This window comes from Salvelinus fontinalis, chromosome 11, assembly GCF_029448725.1.
Source record: "Salvelinus fontinalis isolate EN_2023a chromosome 11, ASM2944872v1, whole genome shotgun sequence".
Lineage (NCBI taxonomy): Eukaryota > Metazoa > Chordata > Actinopteri > Salmoniformes > Salmonidae > Salvelinus > Salvelinus fontinalis.
Window position 1 is genome coordinate 12,315,490 of NC_074675.1, and position 25,187 is coordinate 12,340,676.

A 25,187-nucleotide genomic window follows, 5' to 3' on the forward strand; every position below is an offset into this window, starting at 1 on the left:
GCCGTTGCCTGAGTGGCACCTTACCTCCTCCTGGTCATGAGCTGCCATTGTGTTGCATTATGGATTCTTGGCAAAGGTTCCTACTTTAGCAATTGCATGAATTCATTTATAAGTGAAAACTGCCCCATGCATGTTACCAAAATATATTAATATTCATGAAAAAACGACCTTTTCATGGCTCTGTGGCTGTGAAATTGATTGCGTTGTTGCATATGTAATTCACATATTTAAAATGTTGAATTGTACTGGTACTGGCATATTGGATTTCAATTTGTTGTCCCCTGTGACTATTTTGTTGATACTGTTCTTACTTTGCCCTTTCAATATCTGTGGGCTCTTTTGGTAATTCAGTTGGCTAATTAAGATTTTGGTATTAGGTTGATATTAACATGACTATGTGTTTCTGAAAGGAATATTTGTCCTCTCAAAAAAAGAGTAGTTAATGTAAAAGAGTAGTTAATTAGGTTGAGGAACCTAATCTTTGTTATTCAACCAAGGTTAATAATTTAAAAAAGTATTTGTAGATTATAGTAAAACTTAGGCACCGGAATAATATTTGGAAGACTATTCAGGCTTCTGCTTGAAATTGTGAGCATTCACAGAAGTCATGTCAAGCTTCACTGGTATTAGTCCGAATCTAAAGAGGTCAAATAGGCTATTTGTCAGCGCAATAGCGTGTAATTCCAACACTAGGGTCTTGCTTAACCGGTGCTTCATTCCTATTGGACAGTGGCTGGTGGACACTAAGTGCCGAAGAATCTTTTGTTCAAACACAAGAAGCGCGCTGGAAGTCAGTCCCGGCATTGCGCAGTGGATATGGATGTGGACGCCTCGTGCGCTCTGATCTTTGGCGCGGAGAGGCTGCACTCAGCGGCGCGCAAGGTGGCCAAATGAATCACCGCTCTCCCGGCTCCTCCAGCGTGCAATGGCTTAACAGGAGAGACATGAGTGTCCGAACGGAGGACAACTTCAGCTTGTGCCAAAGGGCCCTTCAGATCGTCACGGAGCTCTGTCTAGCGGGGCATGTAGATGGGGAGAAATGCTCGGCTATATTTCCCTTGGAGAGCAACATACAAGGTAAAGGGAGCGCAGGTAAATAGGTCAAAACAACGTTTTCTTCCTCTCCCTCTCCTTAAAGCTTGCATCCCTCTATTGTGTCATGGTTTGGTTTCTCTGGCGTCAACCTGCTGCACGAGGTTGTGTGAGAATTATGAGTTGAAACAGTAAAATGCGTGTTAAGTTAAACTTCAGCTGACTCAACTTTTCCCTTGAAGCGCTGCAATATAATCATATACAATGCGCGACTAAGTATAGAACTAGAATAACTTCTAGGGGAAAACATGTTTAAAATGATTAATAATCCTGGAGAGGTTGTGCCTCATGTCGCTTTGAGCTACGCTCAACAGGTGAAACATCTGTGTCTGCAAAGGGAAAAGACTGCACCTGTTGCAGCATTCGTGTATGCTCGTTTTCCCATGTCATTGTGCTTGGTTCTGGCGTGTGCAATCTGATGGTGTGATAGGCTGATTGTGTGTGACCGATAGCTTGTTGAAAGAGGAGATGTGTTCTCAGTGATCTTGCATTCATTCACTCCACCATGCGCCAACTGACCGGCATGTCTGAAATGAGTCATACTGTTGGCTTACAGTTCATGTTCTAAACATAGATCCCCTTCTGTCAAATAAACCCATTTATTTGCTTGATAATGTCTCTCTTATTGATTTGGTGAAAGTTATATTGTAGCCTACTCATCAGTGCCTTTTTCATTTTATAGTAAGGCTTGGATAAGCTGTTGAAAAGGTTCTACATTCTACATATGGTTTTTGTTGTAGAATTTACCAGAAATAATAAGCTATATCGTAACAACATGTCATTATTCCGTCTGGGTTGATGTGAGTTGCATAAAACTGTAGCAGTGTTGTTTCTGATGCAATAATGTCTCTGGTTTTGAGTAAAAGCCTAACAGATGGAAATTCAATCAGTCTGTCAGTCAATCAATCAATCTGCTGGATTGCATGTATTGCAGTAGATTGTTGCTCTTATTAACTAAATGGAGTTAAATCCGTGATAATTACAGCACAGTTACACAATGTATTATATTACTTGAAGAAGTGATAACTGCCAAGGCCTACCAGCTTGTGTAATTTCCATAACTACACTTACATTTGCAAACAAATTAAAATGAATTGTAAATCTCAGCAGTCTAGCATACCTGTTAAAGTTATTAGCCTGAAAAAGAAATACATGGTTTTAGTGTCACATCATATAAAGTGGACTGATTGTTGCCTATAGATCTGGATCCTTGTTTTCATGTAGGCTTGGGCTTTGAGATGGTGAACCACAAAGCATAAGTGTCCTCGTGAGAGTGAATGAGCAACAGGAGAGAGAATAACACGGAGACAGAACACAGCAAAGAACATGACATCATGCAGTGCAATATCAGTGAGAAAGAACATATCTCCTGCACATTGCAATCCACACACAGGCGTATACTGTCCTACTTTAATTATCAGAAACCATACAATTGTGTAACATGCACACAATGGAATGCATAATGCATTTTGTAATAGCCTGTGGTAAATCTTGGTTTGTGTATGAAGCCTTGAACCATTATATATAGTTGCAGAAGAAGGGATTGTGGTTTCTGAAAGTTGATTTGTCAACTTGATCAAATATGGCCATGAAGAGCTATTTGTCTTTCCTTACCATGTGAATGTCTTGGAATGAAGCTGTATGACTTTCTAACTTCCTCTGATCTTTACCAAACGAGAGCATTTGCAGCCTCCTCTTTTACAGCTTGCTTTCTCTCTTCTCTTTTTTCTCTTCCATGTTTGTCTGTCACGCTCCGTCCATCGCTTGCCCGTCCTCTCTCTCCCTCTGTCTCTCTTTCTATCTGTCACTGTTGATCTCTGTGGTCGCTCGTAGACATCTCTATCAGTCTCCTTGCTGTTGTCGTGGGTTTCTGTGGACTCGCCCTGTTGGTAGTCTCTCTCTTTGTCTTTTGGAAGCTATGCTGGCCCATCTGGAGGAGCAAGGCCCTCTCGTCCCACGTCAACAATGGCCCCTGTGTCGGGATCCCCGAGGCCCCTCCGCCGGCCCCCCTGCCCGTCACACCCCTCCACAAGGTGGCACCAATGGAGGAGGAGATGAAGCCTGTGTCAGTGGTGAAGGTGAACGGGCGTTGCAGCTCCGTGAAGCTGCTAGAGGCGGCCATGAAGATCAGCCAGACATCCCCGGACATCCCTGCTGAGGTGCAGACGGCTCTCAGGGAGAGGTTGGGCCAGCAGGCCAAGATTCAGAGGCAGACCACTGACCCCACCTCGTCCTCCAGGTAACATTATTGGACCTCTCCCAGAGTAGTGTCCCTGTCACTTTCCTGTCTCTAGGTCTTAACATTCTGTTGGTGTACATTTTTGGTTGCACTGGGTCCAAGGATTTCTGTGTTATGTTATGTCATATGCATGCACAGAGCTGTGCACACCTATAGTGAAGGCAGTGGAGGCTGCTCAGGGGAGGACGGCTCATAATAATGGCTGGAACTGAGCAAATTTAATGGCATCAAACACATGGAAACCATGTGTTTGATATATTTGATACCATTCCACTTATCCCGCTCCAGCCATTACCACGAACCCGTCCTCCCCAATTAAGGTGCCACCAACCTCCTGTGAGTGTAGGTTATGTACATGATGCTTTCAAGCAAGTGACAGGTGACATCAAGTGGTAAATGATGACACTTGAATTGTACACATCAAGTATAGCCATGACAAATGTCAATAAGACAGTTCAGGAGAATTTGTGACGAATGACCTTAAAATGGCACAACACGTGCAAACTGGACGCTCAGTAGATGACCTGAAGGAACATCTCCCATGGTGCTCATCAACGGGGCGACAGCACGCCCCCTTGCTCCTCACACACACAAAAACCCTGTAATCACCCCAGACCACGTCTTGTGTTGGGCGGGCGTGAGTCACGCTGCCATGGCAACAGCGGTAAGCGACCCCGGTAATGAAACAATCTTCTCTTTGTTTTCGGGGACTGTGTTTAAACGAGCGCGTCTGTAATTAGCGCCACCACAGGTTGAGAACTGACGTGCTGCGAGGCACTCGTCCTACTGAGACTCACTGAGCAGCTGCACTCCATCTCCTGCAGGAAGCCATTATTGACACTTGCTTTAGTTTGTCATTAGGAACGTTGATGCAATTTATCGAGCCTGGCACTTTTCTTGAATTACACACTGACGAAGGGGGCAGACAGAGCTAATTAAATAGTCACTCTCATTACTTTTAGGGTTGAATCTCCCTCAGATGCATTTGCAAGCTTTTCATCTCGGGGAAAAAATAACATAAGGAAAGATTCAAAGAAGGGGAGGACTTGTTGTATAGCGGCATGCGAAAGTATTCACCCCCATTGGCATTTTTCCCATTTTGTTGCCTTACAACCTGGAATTAAAATTTATTTTTGGGGGAAATGGAATCATTTGATGTACACAGCATGCCTACCACTTTGAAGATGCAACATATTTTGTATTGTGAAGCAAACAAGAAATAACACAAAAAAACAGAAAACATGAGCGTGCATAACTATTCACCCCGCAAAGTCAATACTTTGTTGAGACACCTTTTGCAGAAATTACAGCTGCAAGTGTCTTGGGGTATGTCTCTGTAAGCTTGGCACATCTAGCCACTGGGATTTTTGCCCATTTTTCAAGGCAAAACTGCTCCAGCTCCTTCAAGATGGATGGGTTCCGCTGGTGTACAGCAATCTTTAAGTCATACCACAGATTCTCAATTGGATTCAGGTCTGGGCTTTGGCTAGGCCATACCAAGATATTTAAATGTTTCCCCTTAAACCACTCGAGTGTTTCTTTAGCAGTATGCTTAGGGTCATTGTCCTGCTGGAAGGTGAACCGCCGTCCCAGTCTCAAATCTCTGGAAGACTGAAACAGGTTTCCCTCAAGATTTTCCCTGTATTTAGCGCCATCCATCATTCCTTCAATTCTGACCAGTTTCCCAGTCCCTGCTGATGAAAAACATCCCCACAGCATGATGCTGCCACCACCATGCTTCACTGTGGGGATGGTGTTCTCACGGTGATGAGAGGTATTGGGTTTGTGCCAGACATAGCAATTTCCTTGATGGCCAAAAAGCGACATTTTATTCTCATCTGACCAGTGTACCTTCTTCTATATGTGTGGGGAGTCTCCCACATGCCTTTTGGCGAACACCAAATGTATTTGCTTATTTTTTTCTTTAAGCGATGGCTTTTTTCTGGCCACTCTTCCGTAAGCCCAGCTCTGTGGAGTGTACGGCTTAAAGTGGACCTATGGACAGATACTCCAATCTCCGCTGTGGTGCTTTGCAGCTCCTCCAGGGTTATCTTTGGTCTCTTTGTTGCCTCTGATTAATGCCCTCCTTGCCTGGTCCATAAGTTTTGGTGGGCGGCCCTCTCTTGGCAGGTTTGTTGTAGTGCCATATTCTTTCCATTTTTTAATAATGGATTTAATGGTGCTCCGTGGGATGTTCAAAGTTTCGGATATTTTTTATAACCCAACCCTGATCTGTACTTCTCCACAACTTGGTCCCCTCAACTTGGTCTTCATGGTGCCGCTTTCTTGGTGGTGCCCCTTGCTTAGTGGTGTTGCAGATTCTGGGGCCTTTCAGAACAGGTGTATATATACTGAGGTCATGTGACAGATCATGTGACACTTAGATTTCACACAGCTGGACTTTATTTAACTAATGTGACTTCTGAAGGTAATTGGTTGCGCCAGATCTTATTTAGGGGCTTCATAGCAAAGGGGGTGAATACATATGCACACACCACTTTTCAGTTTTTTATTTTTTATCATTTTTTGAAACATGTAATTTTTTATTTCACTTCACAAATGTGTACTATTTTGTGTATGTCCATTACATGAAATCCAAATAAAAATCCACTTAAATTACAGGTTGTAATGCAACAAAATAGGAAAAACGCCAAGGGGGATGAATACTTTTGCAAGCCACTGTATATGATTGAAAAGTATGATCAGTAGAGTTGATGGCAGGTCTATCATCATGTTACTGTTTATCTCTTGAAAGTATGTTTCCCAGTGCTCTCATAGTAAGACACTTAAAAACATTTTACTGCAGTGGGCTAAATCGGGGACACACAGAGTGTTTTTTGGTAGTCTTATACAAATCTACTTCGAAACAAAAGTATACACCTCACACACATGGTAATAGGCTTTAAAAAAAATAAGACACCTGTACCATGTCAGATATAGAGTTGAAATGTATACAATTTGGAGTTTGCATCCCAATACACTTAATATATACATCGTTGAAGACTGAAATATTACAAAACTGTTTGACATAGAAACAGATTCTCAGCTGTTTTTTTATAATGTTTATTAATTAGGAAATTAGGAAAAATAGTAATAACATTCCACCCATGAGGCCAATAGGTCGTTTGACTGCAGGAAAGGGCTACGAATATCTAAATATATCAGTTCGTGTCACGATCGTGTGGCGGATTAACGGACCAAAACGCAGCAGTTGGAAAATAAGCCATCTTCCTTTTATTATGAAGAAGGCAAGAAACGAAACAAAACACTGACACACTATACAAAACAAGAAAACGACCGTGAAGCTACTAACGTCGTGCACACACAGGCTACAAACGTTTACATAGACAATTACCCACAACCAATGAGAGCCTATGGCTACCCTAAATAAGGCTCCCAATCAGAGACAACCGAAATCAGCTGTCTCTAATTGGGAACTCATTCAGGTAACCATAGACTCTCCTAGATAACTAACCAACATAGACAACGCTAGACATCTACACTCAACACAAAACCATATACTACACCCCATAACCCCTTTACCATATAAACACCCAACACCAACAAAACATAAACATTCCCCATGTCACACCCTGACCTAACTAAAATAATAAAGAAAACAAAGAATACTAAGGCCAGGGCGTGACATAACCCCCCCCTTGAGGCGCGAACTCCGGGCGCACCATACACAGTCTAGGGGAGGGTCTGGGTGGGCTTCCATCCACGGTGGTGGCTCCGGCTCTGGTCGCGGTCCCCACGTCACCACAGTACCTAACCACCCCCTAGGCTTCCTCCAAACGACCCCCCTCCACATTAACCCCATTGCATGAAGGGGCAGTTCCGGACTAAGGGGCAGTACCAGGGTCAGGGGCAGTACCAGGGTCAGGGGCAGTACCAGGGTCAGGGGCAGTACCAGGGTCAGGGGCAGTACCAGGGTCAGGGGCAGTACCAGGGTCAGGGGCAGTACCAGGGTCAGGGGCAGTACCAGGGTCAGGGGCAGTACCAGGGTCAGGGGCAGCACCAGGGTCAGGGGCAGCACCAGGGTCTGAGGAATGGCAGCTCCGGACTGAGGAATGGCAGCTCCGGACTGAGGAATGGCAGCTCCGGACTGAGGAATGGCAGCTCCGGACTGAGGAATGGCAGCTCCGGACTGAGGAATGGCAGCTCCGGACTGAGGAATGGCAGCTCCGGACTGAGGAATGGCAGCTCCGGACTGAGGAATGGCAGCTCCGGACTGAGGAATGGCAGCTCCGGACTGAGGAATGGCAGCTCCGGACTGAGGAATGGCAGCTCCGGACTGAGGAATGGCAGCTCCGGACTGAGGAATGGCAGCTCCGGACTGAGGAATGGCAGCTCCGGACTGAGGAATGGCAGCTCCGGACTGAGGGACTGCAGCTCCGGACTGAGGGACTGCAGCTCCGGACTGAGGGACTGCAGCTCCGGACTGAGGGACTGCAGCTCCGGACTGAGGGACTGCAGCTCCGGACTGAGGGACTGCAGCTCCGGACTGAGGGACGGCCCATGGCTGGCTGACAGATCTGGCTGCTCATGGCTGGCTGACGGATCTGGCTGCTCATGGCTGGCTGACGGATCTGGCTGCTCATGGCTGGCTGACGGATCTGGCTGCTCATGGCTGGCTGACTGATCTGGCTGCTCATGGCTGGCTGACTGATCTGGCTGCTCATGGCTGGCTGACGGATCTGGCTGCTCATGGCTGGCTGACGGATCTGGCTGCTCATGGCTGGCTGACGGATCTGGCTGCTCATGGCTGGCTGACGGATCTGGCTGCTCATGGCTGGCTGACGGATCTGGCTGCTCATGGCTAGCTGACGGATCTGGCTGCTCATGGCTAGCTGACGGATCTGGCTGCTCATGGCTAGCTGACGGATCTGGCTGCTCATGGCTAGCTGACGGATCTGGCTGCTCATGGCTAGCTGACGGATCTGGCTGCTCATGGCTAGCTGACGGATCTGGCTGCTCATGGCTGGCTGACGGATCTGGCTGCTCATGGCTGGCTGACGGATCTGGCTGCTCATGGCTGGCTGACGGATCTGGCTGCTCATGGCTGGCTGACTGATCTGGCTGCTCATGGCTGGCTGACTGATCTGGCTGCTCATGGCTGGCTGACTGATCTGGCAGATCCTGTCTGGTTGGCGGCTCTGGCAGATCCTGTCTGGCTGGCGGCTCTAGCGGCTCCTGTCTGGCTGGCGGCTCTAGCGGCTCCTGTCTGGCTGGCGGCTCTAGCGGCTCCTGTCTGGCTGGCGGCTCTAGCGGCTCCTGTCTGGCTGGCGGCTCTAGCGGCTCCTGTCTGGCGGACGGCTCTAGCGGCTCCTGTCTGGCGGACGGCTCAGTGGGCTCCTGTCTGGCGGACGGCTCAGTGGGCTCCTGTCTGGCGGACGGCTCAGTGGGCTCATGGCAGACGGGCGGCTTTGCAGGCTCATGGCAGACGGGCGGCTTTGCAGGCTCATTGCAGACGGATGGCTCAGATGGCGCTGGGGAGACGGATGGCTCAGATGGCGCTGGGGAGACGGATGGCTCAGATGGCGCTGGGCAGACGAGCAGTTCAGTCATCGCTGTGCAGACGGCAGACTCCTGCCGGCTGAGGCGCACTGTAGGCCTGGTGCGTGGTGCCGGGACTGGTGGCACCGGGCTGGGGACACGCATCTCAGGGCTAGTGCGGGGAGCAGCAACAGGACGCACAGGACTCTGGGGACACACAGGAGGCTTGGTGCGTGGTTTAGACACTGGTGGTAAAGGGCTGGAGACACGCACCATATAGCTAGTGCGTGGAGGAGGCACTGGTGGTACTGGGTTGGGGCGGGGAGGTGGCGCCGGAAATACCGGACCGTGCAGGCGTACTGGCTCCCTTGAACGCCGAGCCTGCCCAACCTTACCTGGTTCTATGCTCCCCGTCGCCTGACCAGTGCGGGGAGGTGGAATAACCCGCACCGGCCTATGTAGGCGAACCGGGGACACCATGCGTAAGGCTGGTGCCATGTACGCCGGCCCGAGGAGACGCACTGGTGACCAGATGCGTTGGGCCGGCTTCATGACATACGGCTCAACGCTCAGTCTAGCCCGGCCGATACGTGGAGCTGAAATGTACCGAACCGGGCTATGCACGCGTACAGGAGACACCGTGCGCTCTACTGCGTAACATGGTGTCTGCCCGTACTCTCGCTCTCCACGGTAAATACAGGGAGTAGGTGCAGGTTTCCTACCTGACTTCGCCACACTCCCTTTAAGGCCCCCCCCAAGAAATTTTTGGGTTGTACTCACGGGTTTCCAGCCTTGTCTCCGTGCTGCCTCCTCATATCGCCTCCTCTCGGCTTTAGCTGCCTCCAGCTCTTCACGAGGAAGGCGATATTCTCCCGGTTGAACCCACGGCCCCTTACCATCCAGTATCTCCTCCCATGTCCATGAATCCTGTGTAGGTAGGTCCTGTTGCCACTTTCCATGCCGCTTGGTCCTATGGTGGGTAATTCTGTCACGATCGTGTGGCGGATTGACGGACCAAAACGCAGCAGTTGGAAAATAAGCCATCTTCCTTTTATTATGAAGAAGGCAAAAACGAAACAAAACACTGACACACTATACAAAACAAGAAAACGACCGTGAAGCTACTAACGTCGTGCACACACAGGCTACAAACGTTTACATAGACAATTACCCACAACCAATGAGAGCCTATGGCTACCCTAAATAAGGCTCCCAATCAGAGACAACCGAAATCAGCTGTCTCTAATTGGGAACTCATTCAGGTAACCATAGACTCTCCTACATAACTAACCAACATAGACAACGCTAGACATCTACACTCAACACAAAACCATATACTACACCCCATAACCCCTTTACCATATAAACACCCAACACCAACAAAACATAAACATTCCCCATGTCACACCCTGACCTAACTAAAATAATAAAGAAAACAAAGAATACTAAGGCCAGGGCGTGACAGTTCGGCTGAATCTGAAGCACAAATTTTCAATACAAATCATCACAATCACAACACAAGTAAGGACTGCATCTATAGTACACCCAAGTAATTAGGAATAATTTGATGATGATACACTGCATGAAGCATCCATTTTAGGAGACGTGGACAACGTAATAATGCGAGATGAGGTGGGAGGAGACGCTTGGTATCACTCTGGCCTTCAGGGCAAAACTATGAGGATTTGCAACCATGTGACTTGCAGAGCGGGTGATTACCATGGAGAAGAGCAACAGATACATTCTGTTAACATCGATCCTCTCCAACAGCTACATCAGTATTCACTGCTCATGCATTGTGCAGACACACTCTAAACAAAGGCAAGGGCAAAGTCAGAGAGAGAGAGAGTCTTGTACAGAATGTACTAGTCTACTCTAATTGTGATTTTCAGACATACCTCCACCAATCTCTGATTAAATGCTACAGAGCAGTATATATCAGTACATCACATCATCATATGTTACATCCATGCACAGCGACAGGTGGTATGAGATTGGAGATTTGTCATGCTGTTTTATTACTGTACAACATTCTTCCCTGTGAGAGATTAAGATTTTTTCATTTTCATTGGTTCCTTTTTTACGGGCGGAAACAGAGATCTCTGACACATGCGAGAAGTACCATATTTTTGGGGGCTCCCGAGTGGTGCAGCGGTCTAAGGCACTCTATCTCAGTGCTAGAGGCACCACTACAGACCCTGTTTCGATTCCAGGCTGTATCACAACTGGTCATGATTGGGAGTCCTATAGGGCGTTGTCCGGGTTAGGGTTTGGCTGGGGTAGGCCTTGATTGTAAATAAGAATGTGTTCTTAACTGTCTTATCCAGAGCAACTTAAAGTAGTGAACGGATACATTCTTGTACTTTTTCCTCATACTAGTCCCCCTTGGGAATCAAACCCACAACCCTGGCATTGCAAGCACCATGCTCTACCAACTGAGCCACACAGGCTCAATGTGAGTATTGAGACTGTGTGCCCATCCCTGATCCTATAAGATTGAGAAAGTGGAGGATAGAAAATTGGTTATCTTATGGAAGAAAATAATGAATGTGGCTCTGGAGAAGAAGTGTATGTAGGGAGAGGTAGAGAAAGAGTGAATGTCTTTACTGGACTTGGGATGGCAGGCCTGCTAAAAACTGATTCTGGGTCAGGGCTGACACAACAGAGAGGAATCTGTGGGCAAATGTGGATGAAATCCGCCAGCCTGCTCCATTATCAACTCTTCCAGTGTATGATGTTCATCCTCTTGGATGCCGCACGGTGAATGTTCTAACAACTGTAGGAATCATGGGAGGTTGTAAATTGATGTCCCTTGTCTGATATAATAGGACTCCCAAAGTGTCCTTCACAAAGAACATTGTGTCTTATTATGTCCCAGAAAATATGTTAGAACATGCAAGCACCTCTTCATATGAGGTTCGAATACAATGTGATGTTTTTTTCATATTCCATATGTGTTGTGTTTCCCAGATTTGTATAATTTGTACCAATACTGACCGTGTCGGATTAATGTGATCTTCTTATTTGCGTCAGTAGGGGGGGGGGGGGGGGGGGGGGGTTATCAGTTGCTAGGTGACAACCAGGAGAAGTACAGAACAGTGGTTTGCTCAAAGTATGTAAGTCATTATCAGTACATGGAACTGGGCTCAAGGTATTCCAGGTAATGTTATTTTCCAAAAGAAGTCCTGTGAAAAACAACTCACTCAGTCACGTAGCTTCTGAGCTTCATAAGAGTTCAATCAGAAAGTAACTCCATCACTTTAAACCCAAAGCCAGTAACATCTTTCTCGTTAATGCTGAGAGAATAGCTTAACAACATTAAAGTGTCAAAACAAATCACAACAAAAATGTTCCTATCAACAGTCATGCTAGAACTACAAGAAGAAACAAGGAATTGTAAAAACACTTCTGGAGAATAGTAAACCAGTATCATCAACATAAAAAAATTATTGCAGCCGCACACACAACCACGCATCTTTTGTCTTATGGATGCTGTTGGTTTCCAACATTTCAATAAGAGTAAGATTTAATAACTTCTCTCTCCTGAATCGCTAGCTATGTTTCCTTTAACTGCTTCCTTAGATTTTTTTGTCTACATTTAGAAAGTTTGCATAGAACATAGAGGAGACAGTTGCCTGCTACGGTGCGTTTCCATTGAAATGTTTTGTGTCTATAAAACAGCTGGACTTAATGACATCACCCCCCCCCCCCCGCCCCCTCCCAGAATGATGAATAAAATTGAAGTGGTTGAAGTGTTCACATTATCCATATAGGACAATTGGTGACAGCTTGTATGTCGTCCCACCTATTTGTTTCATGTCTCAGGTAGGCCGCAAAAGCCAACATGAATAGAATGCAAGAAATTACTCATATTTGCCGTATTCTCATTTGCCAATGTATCGCCGAGGTCCATGCCATGGTGAAATTTGCGCTCATGTAGATAATTGGATGGTGATACTTCCATCCAGCCTACCAGAAAAACAAGGTGACGCAATTCAGGAATTCTTGAAAGTCAGAACAATCCTTGTCCTGCAAAGAAACATGATTTGAATAGTTGAAAAGGTAGATTTAGCAGTATGCATTTACAATGAAATGTGGAGTTTTATAGTTCTGTGATGACATTACGTGACGCACATACCTTCAAAATAATTGAGCAAATCATCATTTATTAGAAAAACACAGTTTCCATTATCATTTGTCGCAATAAAGTTAAAAGACAAATCCACCCTGTCAAACAGATCAAAATGTTGTGGATATGTAGTACATTTCCATAGCTGTCATTTCCATTACACGTCTCAATGGTGTTGTTTTTTTGCCACGTTGCTTTTGTCTAATAACCCTGGGTCAATGGAAACCTGCCGATTGAAAGGTACCAGGAACCATAGATGACTGATGTCCTTTTTCAACAGGCACAATTCATTCCGCCGCCATCTGCCTCGCCAGATGAACGTGACGAGTGTGGACTTCAGCATGGACACGCTCCCCATCCGCCAGTCGTCCACCGTAAGCATCGGCCGCATCAAGCCCGAGCTCTACAAGCAGAAGTCTGTGGACTCCGAGGACGGGACCCACGAGCCGGTGGAGACGTGCGGTAAGCTGAGCTTCTCCCTGCTCTACGACTACGAGGAACAGGCGCTGGTGGTCACGATCCTCAAGGCCCTGGAACTGCCGGCCAAAGACTTCACTGGCACCTCCGACCCTTACGTCAAGATCTACCTGCTGCCAGAGAGACAGAAGAAGTTCCAGACGCGTGTCCATCGCAAGACACTCAACCCCACGTTCGACGAGGCCTTCTTCTTCCCCGTGGAGTACGACCAGCTGTGCAACCGCAAACTGCACTTCAGTGTCTACGACTTTGACCGCTTCACCAGCCACGACATGATCGGCGAGGTGGTGGTGGATAACCTCTTCGAGCTCTCCGACCTCTCGAGGGAGGCAGTGGTGTGGAAGGACATTCACGCTGCGACCACGGTGAGTGGGCTGGGCCTCAGCTAGTTGAGATAGGTGTTGTACATGGAGGATATCAGTATGTGTGGAGATCATTGGATCAGTGATCTCAACAACTGATCGCTCTGTAAGTCGTAACTGTTAGTCGCTCTAGAAAATGACTCAATGATGGTGGAGTAGATTTCAGGGTGGAACTGTGGTCAGTCTGCCATAGTTAACATTTGCATAATTTCTGATGGGGTCGTGCACTGCACATGATCTGACTTATTTAGGGAAACACATGACAATGATCTCTCCATTTTCAAGTCTCTGTGCATTATTTGATTGGATGAGGTTTTAAGTCCTGGAATCATCAGCCCTGTATTACATGACTGGTAAGATGCATGTGTTGTATAGCCCCATTGCCAGGAGCAGTGAATTTAGAATCCAAGCACCCACACAACACCTCCGAAAACTGAAGTACACACTGTAGACATAAATATAGCCATGGGCACAATTCTCCTTTGTTCCTCACCTTTATCCCTTCACTGACATACTTGGGTATGATAGTGCAGTTTTATCTGAGCCCACACACTTCTTACTCCTCGGTAGCGTTATCAGTTTGTTTACTCAACAGCTTCTGTTTATGAATATCATTGTGTGTTTCGGTGGCATTTATTGTGTCTGATGGTCATGGAGATGGATTAATGGTTAATGAATCAGTTGATCTCTGAACGGTGTACTGTGGAAAACAGAACAAGAGTGGAACAACTTGAAATGCAGGTTTAGGTGGGTTTAAAGACTGGGTTCTTAGCCATTGGAGGGGGACAGACTGGGTATTAATGCAGTTAGCCCATGTTAACAGCCATGGTGTTAACTTCAACGTGTAGTTTGTCTCCAGGAAGTTTAAGCTGTTTGTGTTACATAATGTTTACTGTGTGCTGTGAGGAAATTACACGTTCAAAAGCTTGAGCATCTATACAGATATCAAGTTTACTGCTACTTTGACTGTGGTTGATCGTGTTGAACATGAGAGCTACAATTGAGCTCGGCTATTGAATATAATGTGAGACTTCTTTCAAGATTGCCGACAGGATAGAAGAAAAATTAAGCAATTATTGTAAATATTCAAGGATCTATTTTGTCTCCCTACATTGTTGTTAATGGTTAGACATATATTTTGTCCGGTATTCGGTCGTTATTTATGTCTATCATGGGATCATTTTATCTCACCTTCCTGCATTGATTTTGTTTATACTGTCTCTGGCCAATGACATTGCCTGAATTGCCATCCAACAGAGGGGAATGAGGATAAGGATGTTTGAATGGATAATGACTCATAGCAAATGCAGTTTGCCATACATTTTATTTTGACAGTGTTTCATTCCACCTTTTTTAATTTACATTAATAAGAGTCCTTTTAAAAGTGTCATCCTTTATGGAATGTATTTGGCGATGATCATTTATGGTGACTTTACGACTTTACTCATCACTGTCTGACAACAATGAATTGATTATTCTTGAGAGAAACTTGTTTTCCTGATGTTACAGACCTCTATCATGTGCTCTGGTGTACCAAAGTAGTGTGCCCCTTGTTACTTCCTTCCTTGAATTCTCTATAAAATGAGTATGCAACTACATATGAACAGAAAAATTCAGAAATTCAGAGGTTAGCCTAATTCGAAAAACCCTCTGTGTATTTACACTTCAAGCAATTTTCTATTTAATGTGGAAGCAAAATTGCATGAAAGTAATTTGCCACAGCAAATGACATTAAATTCAGCTAAAGATTAGTATGTATTGTATTTCAGAACCTCATTTCCCTGGGCTAGATTGATGTCTTTTTATGCATGTGACCTTTTGTGTCAATAGCATGGGTAGAAACCAGGCAGGGAAATGGGAGGGGTGTCAATGCCTAAAACAACCTGTGACCTGCCTATGAGGGTCACGGTTTGATGAGACGTTGAGTTTTTCCCGCCTTGCAGCTGTTTGTGTGGGTGTCCATGCTGAGATTGACAGTAGGGGACACAAAGGCAGTTGGACCCCACAATGGTTAGGTGGGTGGGGGTGGTGCTTTGGAACACACCATGGATGGAGGGCTGGGGGGGTATTGACGCTCTGTTATGATGTGCAGAACATCTGCTGAATGGCCAGAGGAGCTCGGTTTGGGAAGTCCTATTGGCTGTATGTGAGAGCTTCTAGGACTGGGAAGACATCCTCTGTTTCACATGTTACATTGTTATTGTGAAACTCCTGCATGTCAATACATTGATGATACTGGAAGACTTTGCGCAAACGTATCTCAAGTAAGGATTCTGTCCATGGAGAGCAACTCTTATGCCACCTTTATTCTAAGTGTATTTTTATATGGTGACATTAAGACAGTTATTTGGCTGTCCCCATATGATAACCCTTTGAAGAACCCTTTTTGGTACCAGGTAGAACCCTTTTTGTTCCAGGTGGAACCCTACTGGGTTATATGTAGAACCCTTTCCCCGGAGAGTTTTACATGGAACCCAAAAGAGTTTTACCTAGAACCAAATAGGGTTCAACCAGGAACCAATAAGGGTTGTCCTATGGGGACAGCCAAAGAACCCTTTTGGAACCCTTTTTTGTAAGAGTGTATGTAAACACACTAAACACACATCTGTGCACTAGTGAGATGCCTCTCAGTCAGTCCTCCTGTGTTCACTGGTTGGCCAATCAAATCTTATCTCTGGAGTGCCAACTTAGGGGACTTTTTTTAAACTCCGATTAGGTATCAGTACAAGCACACCACGTCAGTACATCTCTTTCAAGTCAGGCCATCTGATGCTCTTTGCTCAGACAACAGTAGTGCTCCAGTCTAAACTGATCCATAAACACATTGTATTGAGGTGATTCCTCACGACACTAGAACCAAAAAAAAACATTACTTTGGGGATTTTCACGAAATGTAATCCATAGAATTGGTCCTTTGGAGGAAGAATTGTTGACATATTTGACATTTGTATCAGGTTGTTAGCTAGCTAGCTAATGAGGTAACGTACCTGAACAAGGTGTTAACAGCCGTGAGTAGTTTAAGAATGGCCCACAACATGGGGCCCTTTCATCTGCCCAGGTGTTGCCAATGCATGCCAGATCATTCAATGTAGCACCGGTAATATGGGTCAAAACCTTTGAACGGTTTGGGCTAGACACAAACCGTTTTCGCAGTAGTAATGGTTCAACCAACACGGTCACAAATATCTAGGGCACTTGGAAACACTGGAACAACGAAGCCTAATCATTAACAACAATTATTATCTGTCTGATTTTTTTCTAGGCACATCGGTGCTCCCAAATTAAAATTAGCACAGCAAAATATTTAGAAGTGTTAGCGCTTTAAAACCCTGAACGTGACCAATCACAGTCCTCATTTTACTCATATTGTTGTACATCCTGCGAAATCACTAGCCGAAGGCGACCATTTTGAATACACATTCACTCTGCTGGTAATGCTTACAGATTGGATTTGTTCTAGTTTCGTGATGAATCACCCATTGTAAGAAAATCTATGTTCTCTCTCAGTTTTGAGGACACCTCTGGGTGTTCATACTTTGTCTAAACCAATTTGAGCTAATTGCTTTCCTAAAAGAGTTATTCTACAGCAACAGTGCCCTTTCCTTGATGCAGTGTTCTCCTCGTCTTTCTCCAGGAGAGTGTGGATCTGGGGGAGATCATGTACTCTCTATGCTACCTGCCCACAGCAGGACGGATGACACTGACCGTCATCAAGTGCCGGAACCTCAAAGCCATGGACATCACTGGCTCCTCTGGTAACAATCACAACAACAATACAAAACTGACAGCCATTTAGGCTGGGCCTTAAAACATGATGGTTCTCTGAATAACAATGAGGGACGACTGTAAAGCTCTGAAGGAGCAAGCAACAAATCAGAAGGCATAGTTACGTGAGGCAACATGCTGTGCCTTAGATAAGAGTAGGCAGGGAGATACTTCTTTCATGTGTTGTCATTGTTTGTGGTGAAATTGTAGTAGAAGATACATTTGACATACCTTGTCAAAAAAAAGATCACTGAATTTAGCCAAACTCAATAATTGAATGTTGCCATCAGTAGCTGTGCATGGATAAAATCCCTGAGCAAGCCAAGCCAGTAAAAAACCCATATTAAGCCTCCCGGGTGGCGCAGTGGTCTAGGGCACTGCATCGCAGTGCTAACTGCGCCACCAGAGTCTCTGGGTTCGCCCCCAGGCTCTGTCGCAGCCGGCCGCGACCGGGAGGTCCGTGGGGCGACGCACAATTGGGCTAGCGTCGTCCGGGTAAGGGAGGGTTTGGCCGGTAGGGATTTCCTTGTCTCATCGCGCTCCAGCGACTCCTGTGGCGGGCTGGGCGCAGTGCGCGCTAATCAAGGGGGCCAGGTGCACAGTGTTTCCTCCGACACATTGGTGCGGCTGGCTTCCGGGTTGGAGGCGCGCTGTGTTAAGAAGCAGTGCGGCTTGGTTGGGTTGTGCCTCGGAGGACGCATGGCTTTCGACCTTCGTCTCTCCCGAGCCCGTACGGGAGTTGTAGCGATGAGACAAGATAGTAATTACTAGCGATTAGATACCACGAAAATTGGGGAGAAAAAGGGGATAAAAAAAATAATAATAATAATAATTTAAAAAAAAACATATTACAACCTATGTTGTGATAATTGCATTGTTTTCTCTATAACCCATTCATTCATACACCACCGTGATATACAAGAAGGCCGTGACAACAGTCACACAGTGGCGGAAAAAATTCAACTACACATATGTTAGTTTCATCATAAAACCGGAGAGCAACATCTGTCCGGTGAAGTCCACAAAGCAAATATTCAAACAGTTATATCACCTACAGCATGATCAAGCAATTTAATGTTTTCAACAGTTGTGAAACAACTACTGATTTAGAACCACGGAGTTACTGCAGGTCAGCACAAAGACAACGGAGCACTGCCTCCGATATTCCAGCAGAATTTCAACTGAAACATTTAAACATCATCCAATAAACAAGGCTATACAGTGGGGCAAAAAGGTATTTAGTCAGCCACCAATTGTGCAAGTTCTCCCACTTAAAAAGATGAGAGAGGCCTGTAATTTTCATCATAGGTACACATCAACTATGACAGACAAAATGAGAAAAACAAATCCAGAAAATCACATTGTAGGATTTTTAATGAATTTTTAATGAATTTATTTGCAAATTATGGTGGAAAATAAGTATTTGGTCACCTACAAACAAGCAAGATTTCTGGCTCTCACAGACCTTCCTTAAGAGGCTCCTCTGTCCTCCACTCGTTACCTGTATTAATGGCACCTATTTAAACTTGTTATCAGTATAAAACACACCTGTCCACAACCTCAACAGTCACACTCCAAACTCCACTATGGCCAAGACCAAAGAGCTGTCAAAGGACACCAGAAACAAAATTGTAGACCTGCACCAGGCTGGGAAGACTGAATCTGCAATAGGTAAGCAGCTTTGTTTGAAGAAATCAACTGTGGGAGCAATTATTAGGAAATGGAAGACATACAAGACCACTGATAATCTCCCTCGATCTGGGGCTCCACGCAAGATCTCACCCCGTGGGGTCAAAATGATCACAAGAACGGTGAGCAAAAATCCCAGAACCACACGGGGGGACCTAATGAATGACCTGCAGAGAGCTGGGACCAAAGTAACAAAGCCTACCATCAGTAACACACTACGCCGCCAGGGACTCAAATCCTGCAGTGCCAGACGTGTCCCCCTGCTTAAGACAGTACATGTCCAGGCCCGTCTGAAGTTTGCTAGAGAGCATTTGGAGGATCCAGAAGAAGATTGGGAGAATGTCATATGGTCAGATGAAACCAAAATAGAACTTTTTGGTAAAAACTCAACTCGTCGTGTTTGGAGGACAAAGAATGCTGAGTTGCATCCAAAGAACACCATACTTACTGTGAAGCATGGGGGTGGAAACATCATGCTTTGGGGCTGTTTTTCTGCAAAGGGACCAGGACGACTGATCCGTGTAAAGGAAAGAATGAATGGGGCCATGTATCGTGAGATTGAGTGAAAACCTCCTTCCATCAGCAAGGGCATTGAAGATGAAACGTGGCTGGGTCTTTCAGCATGACAATGATCCCAAACACACCGCCCGGGCAACGAAGGAGTGGCTTCGTAAGAAGCATTTCAAGGTCCTGGAGTGGCCTAGCCAGTCTCCAGATCTCAACCCCATAGAAAATCTTTGGAGGGAGTTGAAAGTCCGTGTTGCCCAGCAACAGACCCAAAACATCACTGCTCTAGAGGAGACCTGCATGGAGGAATGGGCCAAAATACCAGCAACAGTGTGTGAAAACCTTGTGAAGACTTACAGAAAACGTTTGACCTCTGTTATTGCCAACAAAGGGTATATAACAAAGTATTGAGAAACTTTTGTTATTGACCAAATACTTATTTTCCACCATAATTTGCAAATAAATTCATTAAAAATCATACAATGTGATTTTCTGGATTTGTTTTTCTCATTTTGTCTGTCATAGTTGAAGTGATGATGTACCTATGATGAAAATTACAGGCCTCTCTCATCTTTTTAAGTGGGAGACCTTGCACAATTGGTGGCTGACTAAATACCTTTTTGCCCCACTGTATATGCTTAGTTTAATATTAGTTTAATATACTGAAAACAAAGTTAAAGATACCAAAAACAATTTAGTCCAATCAATGTTTCTAAATATCATGTGACAGTCCATGGTATGTATTTCTTTCTGTGTGTGTGTGTACGTGCATGTGCGCGCAAGTTAAACAAAACATTTAGACTCACCCTACTTGTAGACTAGTTGAACGCCAATTAGGGTTGATTGGCAGGAACCCGGTTACCGAGATTTACCGCTCAAGGCTGGAACATTTATTCTCAGGATGGAACATTTGAAAAATACAGAGAAAATATGCAACCCTAACTCCAATGCCATCCTCCTCTCTTTCATGTTGGCAAAATGGTCTATGTCATAAAGTACACTTTTAATTTTTGTTGTCATAGGCTACCTTGCTAAAATGCTTGCTAACCTAACTTCCTAGCATTGGCAACAATGAACCAGCTAAGTTAGCTAGCTAGTTAACTTGAGCCTACTAGGCTACATATTGAACTTCAATAGTCTCAAGTCAGTGGCACAACATATTAATTTATAGTTAGATCAAAATCGCCTTCATATTCAGTGGCCTGTACAGAGTCCAAATTCCCATCTCTCCGAACATGTTATAGTATTTTGGTGCAGACAGCATCAGAAACATGGGCTACACATACTGAGACAGAGAGGTGCTGTTCTCCTATCTCGGATGATTTCTCCAGTGAGATTCAGCTACTTGCGAATTGACGGAAAATTATGAAAACACAGAGAGAAACGAAAGATAAATGATTTATATACAGTATATATTTTTTTATTGGTCAAATATTTGGGGAAGCCTGGCTTCCCTTGGCATCCATGAATACACCCCACTGGTTGCCATTACCTGCAATCTACACAACTAACTTCATGGAGATGCTATTTGTGGCACACAGATCCCTATGTAAAGGTTTCCCTGCTCTGTGACGGACGGAGACTGAAGAAGCGGAAAACCACCACCAAGAAAAGCACACTGAACCCAGTGTACAACGAGGCCATCATCTTTGACATCCCCCCAGAGAACGTGGAACAGGTCAGCCTGTCCATCATGGTGATGGACTATGACCGGTGAGTGAAACCATACAACACAACACCCACAATTCAACACATATGGTGGTCATAAGCATGCTTGTACAGTACACACGTACACTGAGTATATAAAACATTAACAACACCTGGTCTTTCCATCACACAGACTGACAAGGTGAATCCAGGTGAAAGCTATGATCTCTTATTGATGTCACTTGTTAAATCCACTTCAATCAGTGTAGATGAAGGGGAGGAGACATGTTAAAGAAGGATTGTTAAGCCTTGAGACAACTGAGATATGGATATGTGCCATTTAGAGGGTGAAAAGGCAAGGCAAAAGATTTAAGTGCATTTGAACGGGGTATGGTAGTAGGTGCCAGGCGCACCGGTTTGTGTTAAGAACTGCAATGCTGCTGGGTTTTTCACACTCAACAGTTTCTTGTGTGTATCAAGAATGGTCCACCACCCAAAGGACATCCAGCCAACTTGACACAACTGTGGGAAAGATTGGAGTGAACATGGGCCAGCATGCGTGTGGAACGCTTTTGACTCTTTGTAGAGTCCTTGCCCTGACAAATTGAGGCTGTTCTGAGTGCAAAAGAGGGGGAGGGGGGTTGCAACTCAATATTAAGAAGGTGTTCTTAATGTTTGGTATACTCAGTGTATATAGTCAACAAATAAGGACTATTTTTTTTACATTTGCATCAAAGGAGGAAGGTGGAATGAGTAAGGTTCTAACTTTGAGTTGAACTTGAACTGAGGTGTACTTCATCAACAGAACTTTTCACTCAAATCCTGCAAGCGTCGCTACACAATATAATCATGACCACTTACCAGAATGCTCAGAAGCCACATAATTCACTGTAATTACCAAACCTAGTTTAGAATTATTTCATCAAACTAGCACTCAGCTTTTAGGAGGCACATCTTTTCTTGTGCACTCAAGATATTGTGTGTGTGTGTGTGTGTGTGTGTGTGTGTGTGTGTGTGCGTAATGTCCACAGGGTGGGCCACAACGAGGTGATAGGTGTGTGTCGGACGGGGCCAGATGCTGAGGGCCTGGGGAGGTACCACTGGAACGAGATGCTGGCCTACCCTCGCAAGCCCATTACGCACTGGCATGCCCTGGGAGAGGTAGAGGACTGTTCGTTTTTTTCCTTCAAAGTAAGAGGAGGTGCAATTCAATTGCAGGACTTTCCAGAGCTCCCACAATGCTTCGCTGCATCACTCTGGTTTTCTGAGAGAGCAGATAAAGCCAGAGGTCTTGCAGCCAATCATAGAGCTTGGGGAAATAACCCTGTCAATTTCAACAGAGATGTGTAATAGTGCAGCATGACAAAGACGCAAGGATGTTGTCTGTACTAGAACAAAGACCAATTTGATTCTAGAAACTTAAGGGCTAGTTTGAACTAGATGCATTTAAAGTAATTGGAGAGTTGGTGCCCTGATATCCACCCAGGATGGTTGGATGGGGGCACTAGCTCAATTTTTACGGTGTGTTCTCATAACTGTGGACCACATATTATAGTGGTGGGCCATCCCTTTTCATTGCTCTTCAGGAGTAGTAGAGAATGGAAGTTTTAATAGCACAATCTATAAACAATCTATGAACACAAGACGATATCCTTGAAAAATGCATGAATCATTCCAATCTTTATTTTCCGGGGAAATCCTTATTGACAGACGAGTAGTTGAATTTTGACCCATCGGTTGCATAGGGGAAAGACTTCACCTTGTGGTTGTGCATTCAACAAAGAGCCTTGTCATTCTATTTAGCTTGAACAAAGAAACAAGAATTGGAGGAATACTTGGCCTTTAACATGGCGTTCCTCTAAATCTAAAATACCTGTAGGATAAAAATCTATTGTTAATGCTTTCTTAAATCCGGGTACATTAGAAAATGTATATTTAAACACAAAGCAATAGCATCTTTGGAGACCTAGCCAACTCTTGTTGAACTAACCCTTGTTAATTGTCTGTTTTGTCCACAGTGGCCAGGAAGAGCGACAAGCTTTGAGAGCCAGGGGTCCTGTCCTTCCCCCAAACCTCCACAAACTCCATAGGAAATGCGAATGGAACCATATGACCTGATAGCAGATTAACTAGATGTGTACAGCTGTAGTAACCACAATTCTGTCACTTAAAGACAGAAATGTCCAGTGCCAATGTCCGACTCATCCAGATGACAGCATTATACACTACCGTTCAAAAGTTTGGAGTCACTTAGAAATGTCCTTGTTTTTTAAAGAAAAGCAACATTTTTGTCCATTAAAATAACATCAAATTGATCAGAAATACAGTGTAGACATTGTTAATGTTGTAAATGACTATTGTAGCTGGAAACGGCTGATTTTTAATGGAAGATCTACATAGGCCCATTATCAGCAACCATCACTCCTGTGTTCCAATGGCACGTTGTGTTAGCTAATCCAAGTTTATTATTTTAAAAGGCTTCATTAAATAGTGCCCGCAAAACACCAGTCTCAACGTCAACAGTGAAGAGGTGACTCCGGGATACTGGCCTTCTAGGCAGAGTTCCTCTGTGTTCTTTTGCCCATCTTAATGTTTTATTTTTATTGGCCAGTCTGAGATATGGCTTTTTCTTAGCAACTCTGCCTAGAAGGCTAGCATCCCAGAGTCGCCTCTTCACTGCTGATGTTGAGACTGGTGTTTTGTGGGTACTATTTAATGAAGCTGCCAGTTGAGGACTTGTGATGCATCTGTCTCTCAAACTAGACTCTCCAATGTACTTGTCCTCTTGCTCAGTTGTGCACCGGAGCCTCCCACTCTTCTTTCTATTCTGGTTAGGGCCAGTTTGCACAGTTCTGTGAAGGGAGTAGTACACAGCGTTGTACGAGATCTTCAATTTCTCGCATGGAACAGCCTTCATTTCTCAGAACAAGAATAGACTGACAAGTTTCAGAACAAAGTTCTTTGTTTCTGGCCATTTTGAGCCTGTAATCGAACCCACAAATGCAGATGCTCCAGATACTCAACTAGTCTAAAGAAGGCCTGTTTTATTTCTTCTTTAATCAGCACAACAGTTTTCAGCTGTGCTAACATAATTTCAAAAGGGTTTTCTAATGATCAATTAGCCTTTTAAAATAATAAACTTGGATTAGCTAACACAATGTGCCATTGGAACACAGGAGTGATGGTTGCTGGTAATGGGCACGCCCATGTAGATCTTCCATTAAAAATCAGCCGTTTCCAGCTACAATAGTCATTTACAACATGAACAATGTCTACATTGTATTTCTGATCAATTTGATGTTATTTTAATGGACAAAAACATGGACATTTCTTAGGGACCCCAAACTTTTGAACGGTAGTGTAGGTTGTGTTTAATCGTATAGGTCTATTGTATTAATCATCATCAGTCAGGACTCTACATTACAGAGTTATGACACAAACAACATTGGCAATGAAATTATGTCTTGCAGGAAGGGTTAGCCTACTTTTCAGGTAAATGCCCAGTGCAGTCAAAATTTGATTTTTCCTGTGTTGTGTATCATTGTACAACAGCTGATGAAACTAGCACTGCAAAAGTGTGAACAAATTTCCTAAGAGTAGCTGATTGAAAATACAATCAATTTGGTATTTGGTATTTTATTAGGATCACCATTAGCTGTTGCAAAAGCAGCATCTACTCTTCCTGGGGTCCACACAACACATGAAACATAATACAGAATGGCATAATACAGATCATTATTAGACAAGAACAGCTCAAGAACAGAGCTACATACATTACCGT

The 25,187-nt window shown here is 44.7% G+C and overlaps 1 protein-coding gene across 4 annotated transcripts; it reads left to right on the plus strand.

Annotated features, from left to right (window-relative positions):
• The first annotated feature begins 701 nt into the window (after positions 1-701).
• Positions 702-23,896, plus strand: LOC129865051 (synaptotagmin-10-like). 4 transcript variants are annotated; one of them, XM_055937481.1, is made up of 7 exons: positions 702-1,092; positions 2,926-3,331; positions 13,240-13,801; positions 17,433-17,553; positions 21,301-21,472; positions 22,438-22,597; positions 23,425-23,896. In XM_055937481.1, the coding sequence occupies exons 1-7, from the start codon at positions 891-893 to the stop codon at positions 23,494-23,496; spliced, it is 1,695 nt and encodes a 564-aa protein (XP_055793456.1). In that variant the 5' UTR covers positions 702-890; the 3' UTR covers positions 23,497-23,896. The 4 variants fall into 4 exon arrangements, with proteins under 4 accessions (XP_055793456.1, XP_055793458.1, XP_055793459.1 ...); XM_055937483.1 differs by having other exon boundaries at positions 718-1,077; XM_055937484.1 differs by having other exon boundaries at positions 719-1,092; positions 22,438-22,567.
• The last annotated feature ends 1,291 nt before the right edge of the window (positions 23,897-25,187 follow it).

Bases quoted from the DNA above. Each gene is read 5' to 3' on its own strand.
- LOC129865051 (XM_055937481.1), top strand. From the start codon at position 891: ATGAATCACCGCTCTCCCGGCTCCTCCAGCGTGCAATGGCTTAACAGG. The intron at 3,332-13,239 runs GTAACATTATTG...CTTTTTCAACAG, and splicing joins GACCCCACCTCGTCCTCCAG to GCACAATTCATTCCGCCGCC. The intron at 22,598-23,424 runs GTAAGAGGAGGT...TTTTGTCCACAG, and splicing joins GTTCGTTTTTTTCCTTCAAA to TGGCCAGGAAGAGCGACAAG.